The 13944-nt window shown below is 43.0% G+C and overlaps 1 protein-coding gene across 3 annotated transcripts in view; it reads right to left on the bottom strand.

The window, feature by feature from the left end:
* NECAB2 (N-terminal EF-hand calcium binding protein 2) overlaps positions 1-13944 on the bottom strand; it is a 268082-nt gene that overhangs the window by 3995 nt on the left and 250143 nt on the right. For all 3 annotated transcript variants that reach the window (XM_069740424.1, XM_069740426.1, XM_069740427.1), the window contains 3 exons: positions 5443-5499; positions 2010-2122; positions 520-597 (listed from right to left, as the gene is read on the bottom strand). In XM_069740424.1, the coding sequence (XP_069596525.1) occupies positions 520-597; positions 2010-2122; positions 5443-5499 (248 nt within the window). The remainder of the gene's footprint in view (positions 1-519; positions 598-2009; positions 2123-5442; positions 5500-13944) is intronic.

Raw genomic sequence — 13944 nt, 5'->3', positions numbered from 1 at the left:
TCCTGAAAGAAATGAGATTCCGTTCAATGATGGGAAATTAAGAAACATGACTGCTCCAATATCACTATTTTTCTAATCAAAACTGTGATATTTAACATATATATATAGTTAGGGTCAAATTCACAAGCTGCAACTGTTCCGTTCATTGAGGATAATCCCATTCCTATGAATGGAATGGATTTTCAGTAGCTGAAATTTCTGCAACAAAATTTGCAGCATGGGAATTTATTTTAAGTGGAAGAAAGGCTGGACAAGTTCATGTTACTGATCATATCTCCATGATTGGGAACATCCATCTACACAAATACTCTGGATCTTATGTGCCACAAAAGGTTTCGTTGTTGACCACCACAACCAGACTTCAATTTTACTGTTCTGGAGTGATTTAGAATATGAACAGAAGGGTCATAGAGACACTTTTCTATGCGAAACATAAGTCTAATATTTCACTTGATCAATTGCCACTTTTCTTTAAATATCTGGATGGTTTGCTTGTGTAGGTCACATCTCCATACTCACCTCTTCCACTCCTCCTCTTCCTCCCAAAACTCATAGACAATAAATATATTGGTGTCCGGTAGCCGCACAGCAGTTACACTAAGGAAAGCACAAACAAAAGACAAGAGACATTATATTGAAACAGCAGTTTTTTCCCAACTCAATGTTTTATGCAGCTACTTCTAGGGGTTCATGGAGACCCTTTCCTCATGTACTATGTGTATCTATACAAAGTCCCTTTTCTCCATGAGTACTGCTAGATATAAAGAGAATTGATGAGGAACGAATCAACATCATGGTCACATCAACTCTTTTACTTTGTTGTGGTGCATCTCTCATGTGTATGTCCTGCTCCTATGCACATGATGACTAGATTTGGGTGGGCCGATTTGGGGGACTCCGGGTCCATCAACCAGGTCAGTAGTCTATGGACACTGGCTGGGAGGTTTGCAAATCTTTTGATTAATGCAAGGTCATCTGTGCATCATGCCAAAATGACGGCGTTACACCAGCCCAGCTAATCAAATGCCATGCTGAGGATCCTGGAAAGTAAAGGATTCACGAACCTATGAGCCATCAGCCAGAGAACACTGACCTAGTCGATGGACTTGCAAATCGAATCGCCCATCTCTAATAATGAGTAATACTTGGCATCTAATTTACAGGGGATGTTTAGAAATCCCATTTTAAATACTCTTCTTTGGCTGAAACACAGTGGGTAAAGTTTAAGAGCCTCTTGATGATCCAGCATTCCCATGTTTTATTTAGACAAACCGTTAATTTGAGTGTGTATTGCGTAATGCTTCATTTTCCATTTGATGGTCCTGCAGGATAAAATATTTGCTTCCAAATTAAGTGATTACAGGTGATCATGGTTTGATCACGGATGGGTCACAGCGGTAAGGCACTCGGTATTCAACTTTTAATAATAGGCAAGTAATGTTTTAGAGACTTCCCTTCCTATCATCTCTATTGCAAAGCTGTGAGCTCTGAAATAGCCTCACTATCCTAAAATCACACTTAAATGGTAGCTGCATTCCCTGACTTGGCTTTTATACAGGCTCTGAGATCCTCCTGATAGGCTGTGCTAAACCATGTGAAGTGATATGGCATTATGGTGCAGACCAACATGCTTGAGGTCCTGTCAGTCTTCTACTACTGATACAATCTTCTGCAATGTGTATAAAGCAGTCAGGCGTCTTCTAGAAGATTCACCTGAATTGAATTGCAAATAGTTTGAACTCGCAAGGACATGCAAATTTAATAATATTCTACTTGATTTCAATTTACATTGAATATATTTTATCTCTAAAACACATTATTCTAGCTCCGGGCAGAAGTGTGTGGCACATGGTATGTCTCTCTCTAGTCCAGTCTTTGAATTTCTACAATACTTGGGTCATATGTTACTACCATCCTGTCTATATAAACTTATACATCCACCTGGTTCACTATTGCAAAAATATGACGCCATTCTCTCACACACGTCCAAGTAGATCAGGTGCACTCACTGGAAGCATTCTCCTTGCCCTGATACATTCTTTAGATATTGCTTCAGAGAGCTGCAAAACTCGCCCACAGACTTCTGGGAAACTTCCATTTCCTGTCGCACCAAGTAAAGGTACTAAAGAGACAAGTAGGATGGTTAGCAATACAAGGAGCAGTACAGAGGAATAGTCCTATGGGAAAAGATGCAAATTTACGGCTTTTTCAAATGAAAAAAAAAACCTTAAAAATATTACCGGTATATACCAAAATAAGGAATATTAGAACAGAATTGACAACATTTTTTGCCTTTTTTTTCTAATTTCCTCATCTACAACATAGGTGCGTTTTATGGTCTGGTGCGTCTTATAGTCTGAAAAATATGGTACACATTTTTAACACTTACTTGAACTACAATAGATTAGATTTAACTTCTCTACTCCTAACTAAGGAATTTTGTGTTCTTTCCTTTCTCCCAAGAGTTGATAGGTGTATATGGAAATCTGTATTATTTTCTTACAAAAAAAAATATTTAAATGACCTGGAAACCCCCTTTATGTTCCTTATCAATCCTGGACTCTGTTATAAAGGGAATAAGTCATCAGAAAATAACCTATTGTTTAAATCAGATTTTTGTGTTACAAGTATTTTTTTTTTTTTTTTTAATTCTGGTCATTTTTAACTTGTCAAAATCTATATTAAAAATAAAAAATAATCTTGCTATTTAACACTGGCCACTGGGGCCTTTTTTAGACTAACTTCCTATAGTTTCAGGAAACAACATGTGTATAGCAACAATGATCAAATACTGACCCTATTGATTGTACCAATGTGTCTAATGAGCACATGCAAAGGTCATTGTGAAGGGAGGTAGAGCAGGATCACCTGCAATATCACCTACTGTGAATGGTGGATCCTGTGTCAGTTGTGGATAAAGGTGATACCTGTCATTGTAACCCTGCCTCTGACAAGGAGCCTGCTGAAAACCGTTCCTGAAACAGGAAGTATGAGCCTACAGAAACCCTAGTGGCTAGTGGGAGAATTGTAGAAATGAATAATATATATATACCATATAATTGTCTAAGAGTCACTTCCGTCTGTCTGTCACGGATATTCATTGGTCGCGGCCTCTGTCTGTCATGGAAATCCAAGTCGCTGATTGGTCGCGGCAAAACAGCCACGACCAATCAGCGACGGGCACAGTCCGGAAGAAAATGGCTGCTCCTTACTCCCCGCAGTCAGTGCCCGGTGCCGGCATACTCCCCTCCAGTCACCGTTCACACAGGGTTAATGCCGGCGGTAACAGACCGTGTTATGCCGCGGGTAACGCACTCCGTTACCCCTGCTATTAACCCTGTGTGTCCCTAACTTTTTACTATTGATGCTGTCTATGCGGCATCAATAGTAAAAAAATGTAATGTTAAAAATAATAATAAAAAAAAAAACCTGCTATACTCACCCTCCGTTGTCAGACGATCCGCTCGCGCCTGCCACCATCTTCTGTTCCCGGCGATGCATTGCGAAATTACCCAGAAGACTTAGCAGTCTCGCGAGACTGCTAAGTCATCTGGGTAATTTTGCAATGCATCCTGGGAACGGAAGATGGCAGCAGCCGCGCGCATATCGCCGGAGATTCGGTGGATCCCAGGGGGTGAGAATATAACTATTTTTTATTTTCATTATTTTTTTTTAACAGGGATATGGTGCCCACACTGCTGTATACTACGTGGGCTGTGTTAGATACCGCGTGGCTGCTATATACTACATAGGCAGTGTTATATACTCCGTTGGGAGTGCTATATATTATGTGGCCACTGTTATATACTGCGTGGGCAGTGTTATATATTACGTGGCTGCTATATACTGGGTGGGCAGTGTGATATACTACGTGACTTGGCAATATACTACGTGGCTCTGTACTGTATACTACGTGGCTCTGTGCTGTATACTACGTCGCTGGGCAATATACTACGTGGCTGGACAATATACTACATGGCTGGGCAATATACTATGTAGCTGGGCAATATACTACGTAACTGGGCAATATACTATGTGACTGGGCAATATACTACGTGACTGGGCAATATACTACGTCGCTGGGCAATATACTACGTGGCTGGGCAATATACTATGTGGGCTGTGCAATATACTACGTAGCTGGGCAATATACTACGTGGCTGGGCAATATACTATGTGGGCTGTGCAATATACTACGTAGCTGGGCAATATACTACGTGACTGGGCAATATACTACGTGGCTGGGCAATATACTACGTGGCTGGGCAATATACTACGTGACTGGGCAATATACTACGTAGCTGGGCAATATACTACGTAGCTGGGCAATATACTACGTGACTGGGCAATATACTACGTGACTGGGCAATATACTACGTGGCTGGGCAATATACTACGTGGCTGGGCAATATACTACGTGGCTGGGCAATATACTACGTGGCTGGGCAATATACTACGTAGCTGGGCAATATACTACGTGGCTCTGTGCTGTATACTACGTCACTGTGCAATATACTACGAAGCTGGGCAATATACTATGTGGCTGGGCAATATACTATGTGGCTGGGCAATATACTATGTGGCTGGGCAATATATGATGTGGCTGGGCAATATACTATGTGGCTGGGCAATATACTACATGTCTGCTGGGCAAGATACTACGTGGCTGGACAATATACTACGTGGCTCTGTGCTGTATACTACGTCGCTGTGCAATATACTACGAAGCTGGGCAATATACTATGTGGCTGGGCAATATACTATGTGGCTGGGCAATATACTATGTGACTGGGCAATATATGATGTGGCTGGGTAATATACTACGTGGCTGGGCAATATACTACGTGGCTGTGCAATATACTACATGGACATGCATATTCTAAAATACCCAATGCGTTAGAATCGGGCCACCATCTAGTATATATATATATAATTCGCACTATGAAAAAAAAATCGCTGGCAATTTAAAAAAAAAAAAAATACACGTAACGCAAAACCTTATTTAGACAGGAGGTCATTATATGATGTCACACTCCATTTAAGCACTGACATTAGGACAGTTACATGTAGGAAGTTTATAGCAGAAATTGACTAACTTTTCAAGGTTACAGTTTTAAGCATGAAATGAATATACAACTACTCAGGAAGGTAGCAAGTTGTTTAAATGTCTCATGTCATTCCTCGTCAGAGGTAGATAATAGAGCAATTGCTGCAGGCAGAATATGTCTTAAGAGATGAACTGCAATACATAAAAAGACTGCATGTGACATCTTCATCTCACCAAAATGTCAGAGCAGACCTAGCGCATTTGCAGCCTTGGAGTGAATTTCTGCAAATTATATCAGGACGAGTGTGCAATAATACATTAGCCTACATCTTACGGAGAAGGAAATGGGATTAAAGATCCATCAGAATATTCGTAATGTCATATCCTATACTCACCGCTGAAGAAGTATTCTCATTGTCAGATAGTCTCTGGTGCAAATCAAAGGAGAGTGTCTGAAAAGCAAAGGCAGAGTAATGAGACTGGGGTGTATATGACACAGGACAAGCCATTTATGAAGAAAGAATAAAAATTACTTCTGTGTAGTGATGGGCGAACCCAAGCCGTAAACTTCGGGGTCCATACCGAACACCTAGTGTTCGTACACGGACCCCGAACACTGACTTCTCCAAGAAATGTGCATGACAGTGTAAGAAACACCTGCGACTCTAATCAGCGGTAAGATCATTACAGCCGTTCAGAGAGCTGCGGTGAGCCAACAGCTATGACCGGCGGTAAAAAGTTTACCTCCAGGCACAGGCATGGGGCTGATGAAAGAGTACTACTCTCATCAGTCTATTCCTGCTGTCGCTGATAACAGGTGGGAGTATTCATCAGCTGGCGCCTGCGCTATAAATAAAGAAAACAAATTAAGTGGGGTCTGTTCTATTTTTGACTGTCAACTATCAGCTTTATCATAGCTGGTTATCAAAAATAGAGGGGTCCCCAAACCTCATTTTTAAATTATTTAAATAAATAATTTCAAAAACGTTGCAGATTCCCTATATTTTTGACAAACAGCCAAGCTAAAGCAGACGACTGGGACTGGTATTCTCAGGCTGGAAAAGAGCCAAGGATATTGGCCCCCTCCAGCCTAAAAATAGCAGTCCACAACCATTTCAGAAAAGGCGCATCTATTAGATGCGCCAATTCTGGCACTTTGCCATATTCTTCCCACTTGCCCTGTGCGTGGTGACAAGTGGGGTAATAGTTGTGGGATTGATGTCAGCGGTTTTATGGCCACTGATATCAAGCCCACAGGTTAGTAATGGAGAGGCATCTCTAAGATTCCTCTCCATTACTAATGCCATAGTTAGATTGACACAGCCAGAATAAAATCCTTTATTTGAAAGAAATAAACTGACTCCTTTATTTAAATAAACCTTGTGCCCATTCCATTGAAGTGCTTGTCCACTGTAAAAAAAAAAAAAAAAAAAAAGAAAAATAATAAAACAACCATATCCCTCCCCCCTCCGAAGTGAAGATGTCCCATGCCGTAAACCATCTCCGCGATATGTGGGTTACAACCTGGATGGTGCAATGATGCAACCATCCAGGCTACAAACCACAGGAGAATGTGATGCTTCGAGCGCAGCTTCACTGACTAGCAGTGATGTCATAGAGCCCACTGCCAGCCATTGATGGGACATCTTCACTTTGGACAGGTGAGGGAGAAGGTTGTTAATTATTTTTCCTATTTTACAGGGAGTATTTTTGCTGTTTATTTTACAGTTTTTTCTACAGGTGACAAAGAAATCAATGGAGTGGGCGTAAAGTGAGTATAACTGTTATTTTTAAATACATATTTAAAACAGAGTATGGATTTTTATTTCAAATAAAGGACTTAATTCTGGTTGTTTATTTACAAAATGACTATGGGGTTAGTAATGGAAAGGTATCTTCTAGACCCCTGTCCATTACTAAACTCTGGGCTTAATGTCATCTGAAATTGCAAAGGTGACATCAACCCCACAAATATTACCCCACTTGCCACCACCACAGGGCAAGTAGGAAGAGTTGGGCAAAGCACCAGAATTGGTGCATCTAATAGATGCACCTTCTCAAGGGCAGCTGCGGGCTGCTATTTTTAGGCTGGGGGGGCAATAACAATAGCCCTTTACCAGACTGAGAATACCAGCCCCCAGCTTTAGCTTGGCTGGTCTCAAAAATAGGTGGTACCTTATGCCATTTTATAAATAATTCATTTGGATAAATTTACAAAACACATGGGGACCCCTCTATTCTTGATAGCCAGCCATGATAAAGCTGCTAGCTGAGGGTTACAGCCCGCAGCTGTCGGTTTTGCCAGCACTAGTTATCAAAAATAGAACAGACAATACATTTTTTTTTACTTTATTTATAGAGCAGGTGCCAGCTGATGAGTACTCCCATCGGCAGTGCATGCTCTAGCTGTTATCCGCAACAGCAGGTGTAGGCTGATGGGAATAGTACTCTCATCAAATGATGCCTCTGTGACCGGCGGTAAACTTTTAATCTGACAGCGTGGGAACTGCAGCTCCCTGACCGGTGGTGATGATTTTACTTCCAATCTGACACAGTGTTTGCGGCGCTGTCATGTAGATGTATGGGCCCTCCAGTCATATGAATGGTGTCCGGACACCTGAAACCAACTATTTTTAAATGTTCGGCAGAACCTGCATGACCTGAACATCCAGGGGTCTTCTGTGGAGATACAACTCAGAGTAAATAGTCAATATTTTACCAATACCTTTTTGTACAAATATTTAGAATGATATAATTATTTGGGTTTATATTCTGCACTGTTGCACATGGTAAGGATGGAATTGCCCTCCATCAATCATGCATTTGCAAACCAGTTTCATACAGCCATAACAGCTGCATTTAAGAATTTACAGTACTTTAACTGCAAAAGAACAGATCTAGGTATTTTTTTAGCTTTTTTTATTTTGTTTAGCTTTACTACAGATGCAAATATGGAGCCTAAGGCTATGTTCAAATTCAGGTGCCTTTTTTCTGTTTTTCTGCAGCCAAAATCTGCTCTGTAGGCAGTAAAAATGCTACAGTCTTAACGCCTGTTTGCGTTATTTTTTTAGTGTTTTTTTGCAATGTTTTTGGGTGTGCTTTGTCTCCAATACATGTTTAATAAAGTTAGTTTTCTTCACCAAAAACATTTTTTTTTAACTTTCTCATTGTCTTCTATGGGTGGAAAAGCTCTACAAAAACGGCGGAAGAATGTAGGAACATGCTGAAGACTGCAGTTCTCAAACTCAGAATCAGCTGTGGAGGATATCCACTAAATAAAACATAACCTTTAATGAAAAAGGTCCAGGGTTTGTAAAACAGACCTCACTATAGGGGACCAACACACCCAAGGGGAGGAAGAAATTGGACTTTAATGGATTAAGGACTCTGCCTTTATATACATTGGGTGTGTTGGTCCCCTATAGTGAGGTCCATTTGGGGCCTGTCCTTGTCAGGACAGGAGTTACACAGGGGCTACAGGGTAGATATTTTAACCTCAACCCTGTCTCTGCTTTACAAACCCTGGATCTCTTTTGTGTCGTTTGGAAGTATACGGTGTCCGGCAGCTTGGGTGAGATCAAACCATTTTGTTATTATATTGAGCACTGGTTCACCTGAGCACTTTATTCGTTGTTTGTGTCCTGTTGGGTGCGCATTTTTTAACATTTTATCATTAAAGGTTATGTTTTATTTAGTGGATATCCTCCACAGCTGATTCTGTCTTGAGCCATAGGGTACGTGTATGGTGTGACTATTGCACACTATTGCTTTTCTTGTCAGTTCTCAAACTCCGTCAGGAATAAAAAAAACTTGTGCATGAAATTTCTGAAATCTCATTAATTTGCTGGTATAGTGAAAATCAGCTTATACATTTTCTTAAAATGCAGCAAAACAATGCAAAAGTGTCCCGTTTTTCTTATATATGTACATATATTATATATATATATATGTATGTGTGTGTATATATATATATATATATATATATATATATATATATATATATATATATATATATATATATATATATATATATATATATATATATATATATATATATACACAGTAGCTATTGAACCCGTTCTACGCCCGGGTGGCGAGCATTTATATTGGTATATGGTCTCCATCCTGGTATGTGCTGCTCCATCCTGCGCCCTAATCTTGTCATGTGCTGCTCCCATCCTGCATCCCCATCCTGTCATATGCTGCTCCCATCCTGCGCCCCCGTTCTGACATGTGCTGCTTCCATCCTGCGCCCCCATTCTGATATGTGCTGCTCCCATCCTGCGTCCCCATTCTGACATGTGCTGCTCCCATCCTGCGCCTCCATTCTGACATGTGCTGCTCCCATCCTGCGCCCCCATTCTGACATGTGCTGCTCCCATCCTGCGCCTCCATTCTGACATGTGCTGCTCCCATCCTGCGCCCCCATTCTGACATGTGCTGCTCCCATCCTGCGCCTCCATTCTGACATGTGCTGCTCCCATCCTGCGCCCCCATTCTGACATGTGCTGCTCCTATCCTGCGCCTCCATTCTGACATGTGCTGCTCCCATCCTGCGCCCCCATTCTGACATTTGCTGCTCCCATCCTGCGTCCCCATCCTGTCATGTGCTGCTCCCATCCTGCGCCCCCATTCTGACATGTGCTGCTCCCATCCTGCGCCTCCATTCTGACATGTGCTGCTCCCATCCTGCGCCCCCATTCTGACATGTGCTGCTCCCATCCTGCGCCTCCATTCTGACATGTGCTGCTCCCATCCTGCGCCCCCATTCTGACATGTGCTGCTCCCATCCAGCGCCTCCATTCTGACATGTGCTGCTCCCATCCTGCGCCCCCATTCTGACATTTGCTGCTCCCATCCTGCGCCCCCATTCTGACATGTGCTGCTCCCATCCTGCGCCCCCATTCTGACATGTGCTGCTCCCATCCTGCGCCCCCATTCTGACATGTGCTGCTCCCATCCTGCGCCCCCATTCTGACATGTGCTGCTCCCATCCTGCGCCTCCATTCTGACATGTGCTGCTCCCATCCTGCGCCCCCATTCTGACATGTGCTGCTCCCATCCTGCGCCCCCATTCTGACATGTGCTGCTCCCATCCTGCGCCCCCGTTCTGTCATGTGCTGCTCCAATCCTGAGCCCCCGTTCTGTCATGTGCTGCCCTAATCTGTCATGTGCTACTCCCATCCTGCGCCCCCGTTCTGTCATGTGGTGCTCCCATCCTGCGCCATCGTTCTTTAATTTGCTGCTCCCATCCATATGCCCCATACGCTGCTCCATAAAGGTATATGGCCTGTTGTGAATTCTGTGGCAGAGCTCCCTCCTGTGGTCACAAGTGGTACTTCGGCTGATTCTCTCTGGGAGCTTCCGTTTGTGGAGGAAACTGGTACTGCTGCTTCTGAGTTTCCTCCCTCAGGTGATCTGGTGAGGTCGTTAGGTGCTTCTCTACTTAACCCCACCTAATGCTTTGATTCATGCCTCCTGTCAATGTTCCAGTGTTGGACTTGTGTTTCTCTGGATCATTCCTGTGGCCTGCTGCTCTGCATAGCCAAGTGCTTCTTTGCTATTTGTTGCTATTTTTTCTGTCCAGCTTGTCTATTTGTTTTGCTGGAAGCTCTGGGACGCAAAGGGTGTACCTCCGTGCTGTTAGTTCGGTACAGAGGGTCTTTTTGCCCCTTTGCGTGGTTTTCTTTAGGGTTTTGTGTGGACCGCAAAGTTATCTTTCCTATCCTCGTTCTGTCTAGAATATCGGGCCTCACTTTGTTGAATCTATTTCATCCCTACATTTGTCTTTTCATCTTACTCACAGTCATTATATGTGGGGGGCTGCCTTTTCCTTTGGGGTATTTCTCTGAGGCAAGGTAGGCTTGTTTTTTCTATCTTCAGGCTAGTTAGTTTCTCAGGCTGTGCCGAGTTGCATAGGGAGCGTTAGACGCAATCCACGGCTGCCTCTAGTTGTGTTTGGAGAGGATCAGGGATTGCGGTCTGCAGAGTTCCCACGTCTCAGAGCTCGTTCTATTATTTTGGGTTATTGTCAGATCATTGTATGTGCTCTGACCTCCATGTCCATTGTGATACTGAATTGCCTATCATAACAATGGCCCCCATAAAATGCTCCATAGTATATGCCCCCGTACACTGCTCCATTATGGTTTATGGCCCCATAAGATGCTCCATTATGGTTTACGGCCCCATAAGATGCTCCACTGTATATGCCCCGTACGCTGCTGCAATATATAAAAAAAAAAAATACCATACTCACCTATGGTCGCTGGGCGCCGAGTGCTGGGGGTCCTGAGCAGGCGGGGATACCGGCGCGCTGTGGGGGTCAGGTGCCGGTATCGCCGCCAGCTCAGGCCCCCCAGCACTTACTATATTCACCTGGCCCCGTTCCACCGCTGCGCGCCGCCATGTTCCCGGTCCTCTGGCTGTGACTGGTCAGTCAGAGGGTGGCGCCGGCGCGCATTAAGCGCGTCATCGCGCCCTCTGAACTGAAGGTCACAGGCCGAGGACCAGGAAGATGGCGGCGCGCAGCGGTGGAAAGCGGCCAGGTGAATATAGCTCATACTTACCCTCCTGGCGGTCCCTGCTTCTCTGTTGGAGATCGTGGTGTGCGTTCAGTGTTTATGCATACCGCGATCTCCTGGGAGCGTCACTCTGTGAGGCCCAGACTGCGCCGGCGCTTGCGCAGTCTATAAAGGCTTCGGACAGAGTGACACTCCCAGCGTTATATTATAGATACACACACACACTCACACAGCTCAAAAAAATAAAGGGAACACTTAAATAATTTTACAAGCAGAAGCTCTACTAATGCAGCTGTGCTCCTGACTGTAAAAAGTGGGGAATGAATGGGAAGCAGGGGAACGTAGCTACCTAGACTTGCGGTGCTGCGCCCCCTGCTGCATAAACTCATATGAACTCCAGCGTGGGAATTTTTCAGAATATTCGCTCATGCTCGACTACAAATAGTACATATATATATATATATATATATATATATATATATATATATATATATATACACACAGGTCCTTCTCAAAAAATTAGCATATAGTGTTAAATTTCATTATTTACCATAATGTAATGATTACAATTAAACTTTCATATATTATAGATTCATTATCCACCAACTGAAATTTGTCAGGTCTTTTATTGTTTTAATACTGATGATTTTGGCATACAACTCCTGATAACCCAAAAAACCTGTCTCAATAAATTAGCATATTTCACCCATCCAATCAAATAAAAGTGTTTTTTAATAACAAACAAAAAAACCATCAAATAATAATGTTCAGTTATGCACTCAATACTTGGTCGGGAATCCTTTGGCAGAAATGACTGCTTCAATGCGGCGTGGCATGGAGGCAATCAGCCTGTGACACTGCTGAGATGTTATGGAGGCCCAGGATGCTTCAATAGCGGCCTTAAGCTCATCCAGAGTGTTGGGTCTTGCGTCTCTCAACTTTCTCTTCACAATATCCCACAGATTCTCTATGGGGTTCAGGTCAGGAGAGTTGGCAGGCCAATTGAGCACAGTAATACCATGGTCAGTAAACCATTTACCAGTGGTTTTGGCACTGTGAGCAGGTGCCAGGTCGTGCTGAAAAATGAAATCTTCATCTCCATAAAGCATTTCAGCCGATGGAAGCATGAAGTGCTCCAAAATCTCCTGATAGCTAGCTGCATTGACCCTGCCCTTGATGAAACACAGTGGACCAACACCAGCAGCCGACATGGCACCCCACACCATCACTGACTGTGGGTACTTGACTTCAGGCATTTTGGCATTTCCTTCTCCCCAGTCTTCCTCCAGACTCTGGCACCTTGATTTCCAAATGACATGCAAAATTTGCTTTCATCAGAAAAAAGTACTTGGGACCACTTAGCAACAGTCCAGTGCTGCTTCTCTGTAGCTCAAAAGTGGCTTTACCTGGGGAATGCGGCACCTGTAGCCCATTTCCTGCACACGCCTGTGCACGGTGGCTCTGGATGTTTCCACACCAGACTCAGTCCACTGCTTCCTCAGGTTCCCCAAGGTCTGGAATCGGTCCTTCTCCACAATCTTCCTCAGGGTCCGGTCTCCTCTTCTCGTTGTACAGCGTTTTCTGCCACATTGTTTCCTTCCAACAGACTTACCATTGAGGTGCCTTGATACAGCACTCTGGGAACAGCCTATTTGTTGAGAAATTTCTTTCTGGGTCTTACCCTCTTGCTTGAGGGTGTCAATGATGGCCTTCTTGACATCTGTCAGGTCGCTAGTCTTACCCATGATGGGGGTTTTGAGTAATGAACCAGGCAGGGAGTTTATAAAAGCCTCAGGTATCTTTTGCATGTGTTTAGAGTTAATTAGTTGATTCAGAAGATTAGGGTAATAGGTCGTTTAGAGAACCTTTTCTTGATATGCTAATTTATTGAGACAGGTTTTTTGGGTTATCAGGAGTTGTATGCCAAAATCATCAGTATTAAAACAATAAAAGACCTGACAAATTTCAGTTGGTGGATAATGAATCTATAATATATGAAAGTTTAATTGTAATCATTACATTATGGTAAATAATGAAATGTAACACTATATGCTAATTTTTTGAGAAGGACCTGTATATATATATATATATATATATATATATATATATATATATATATATATATATATATATATACACCCCTATACTATGTGTAGACATTAATTTTATTTGTTCTATTCTAACCTGTCAGTGTGATTTTACTGTACACCGCACTGAATTGCCGGCTTTTCTATAGAACACCGGTGCGTATTTCTCGCAAGTCACACTGATGGTCCGTGTGTAATCCGTTTTTTTCTCGCACTCATAGACTTGCATTGGCGATTCTTGGCCGAGATACTCTGACAATCGCAGCATGCTGCGATTTCACTCGGA

This window comes from Ranitomeya imitator, chromosome 9, assembly GCF_032444005.1.
Source record: "Ranitomeya imitator isolate aRanImi1 chromosome 9, aRanImi1.pri, whole genome shotgun sequence".
NCBI classification, from domain to species: domain Eukaryota; kingdom Metazoa; phylum Chordata; class Amphibia; order Anura; family Dendrobatidae; genus Ranitomeya; species Ranitomeya imitator.
Note: the sequence above shows the minus strand (reverse complement) of the source record. Positions and strands in the feature narration are given on the sequence as shown.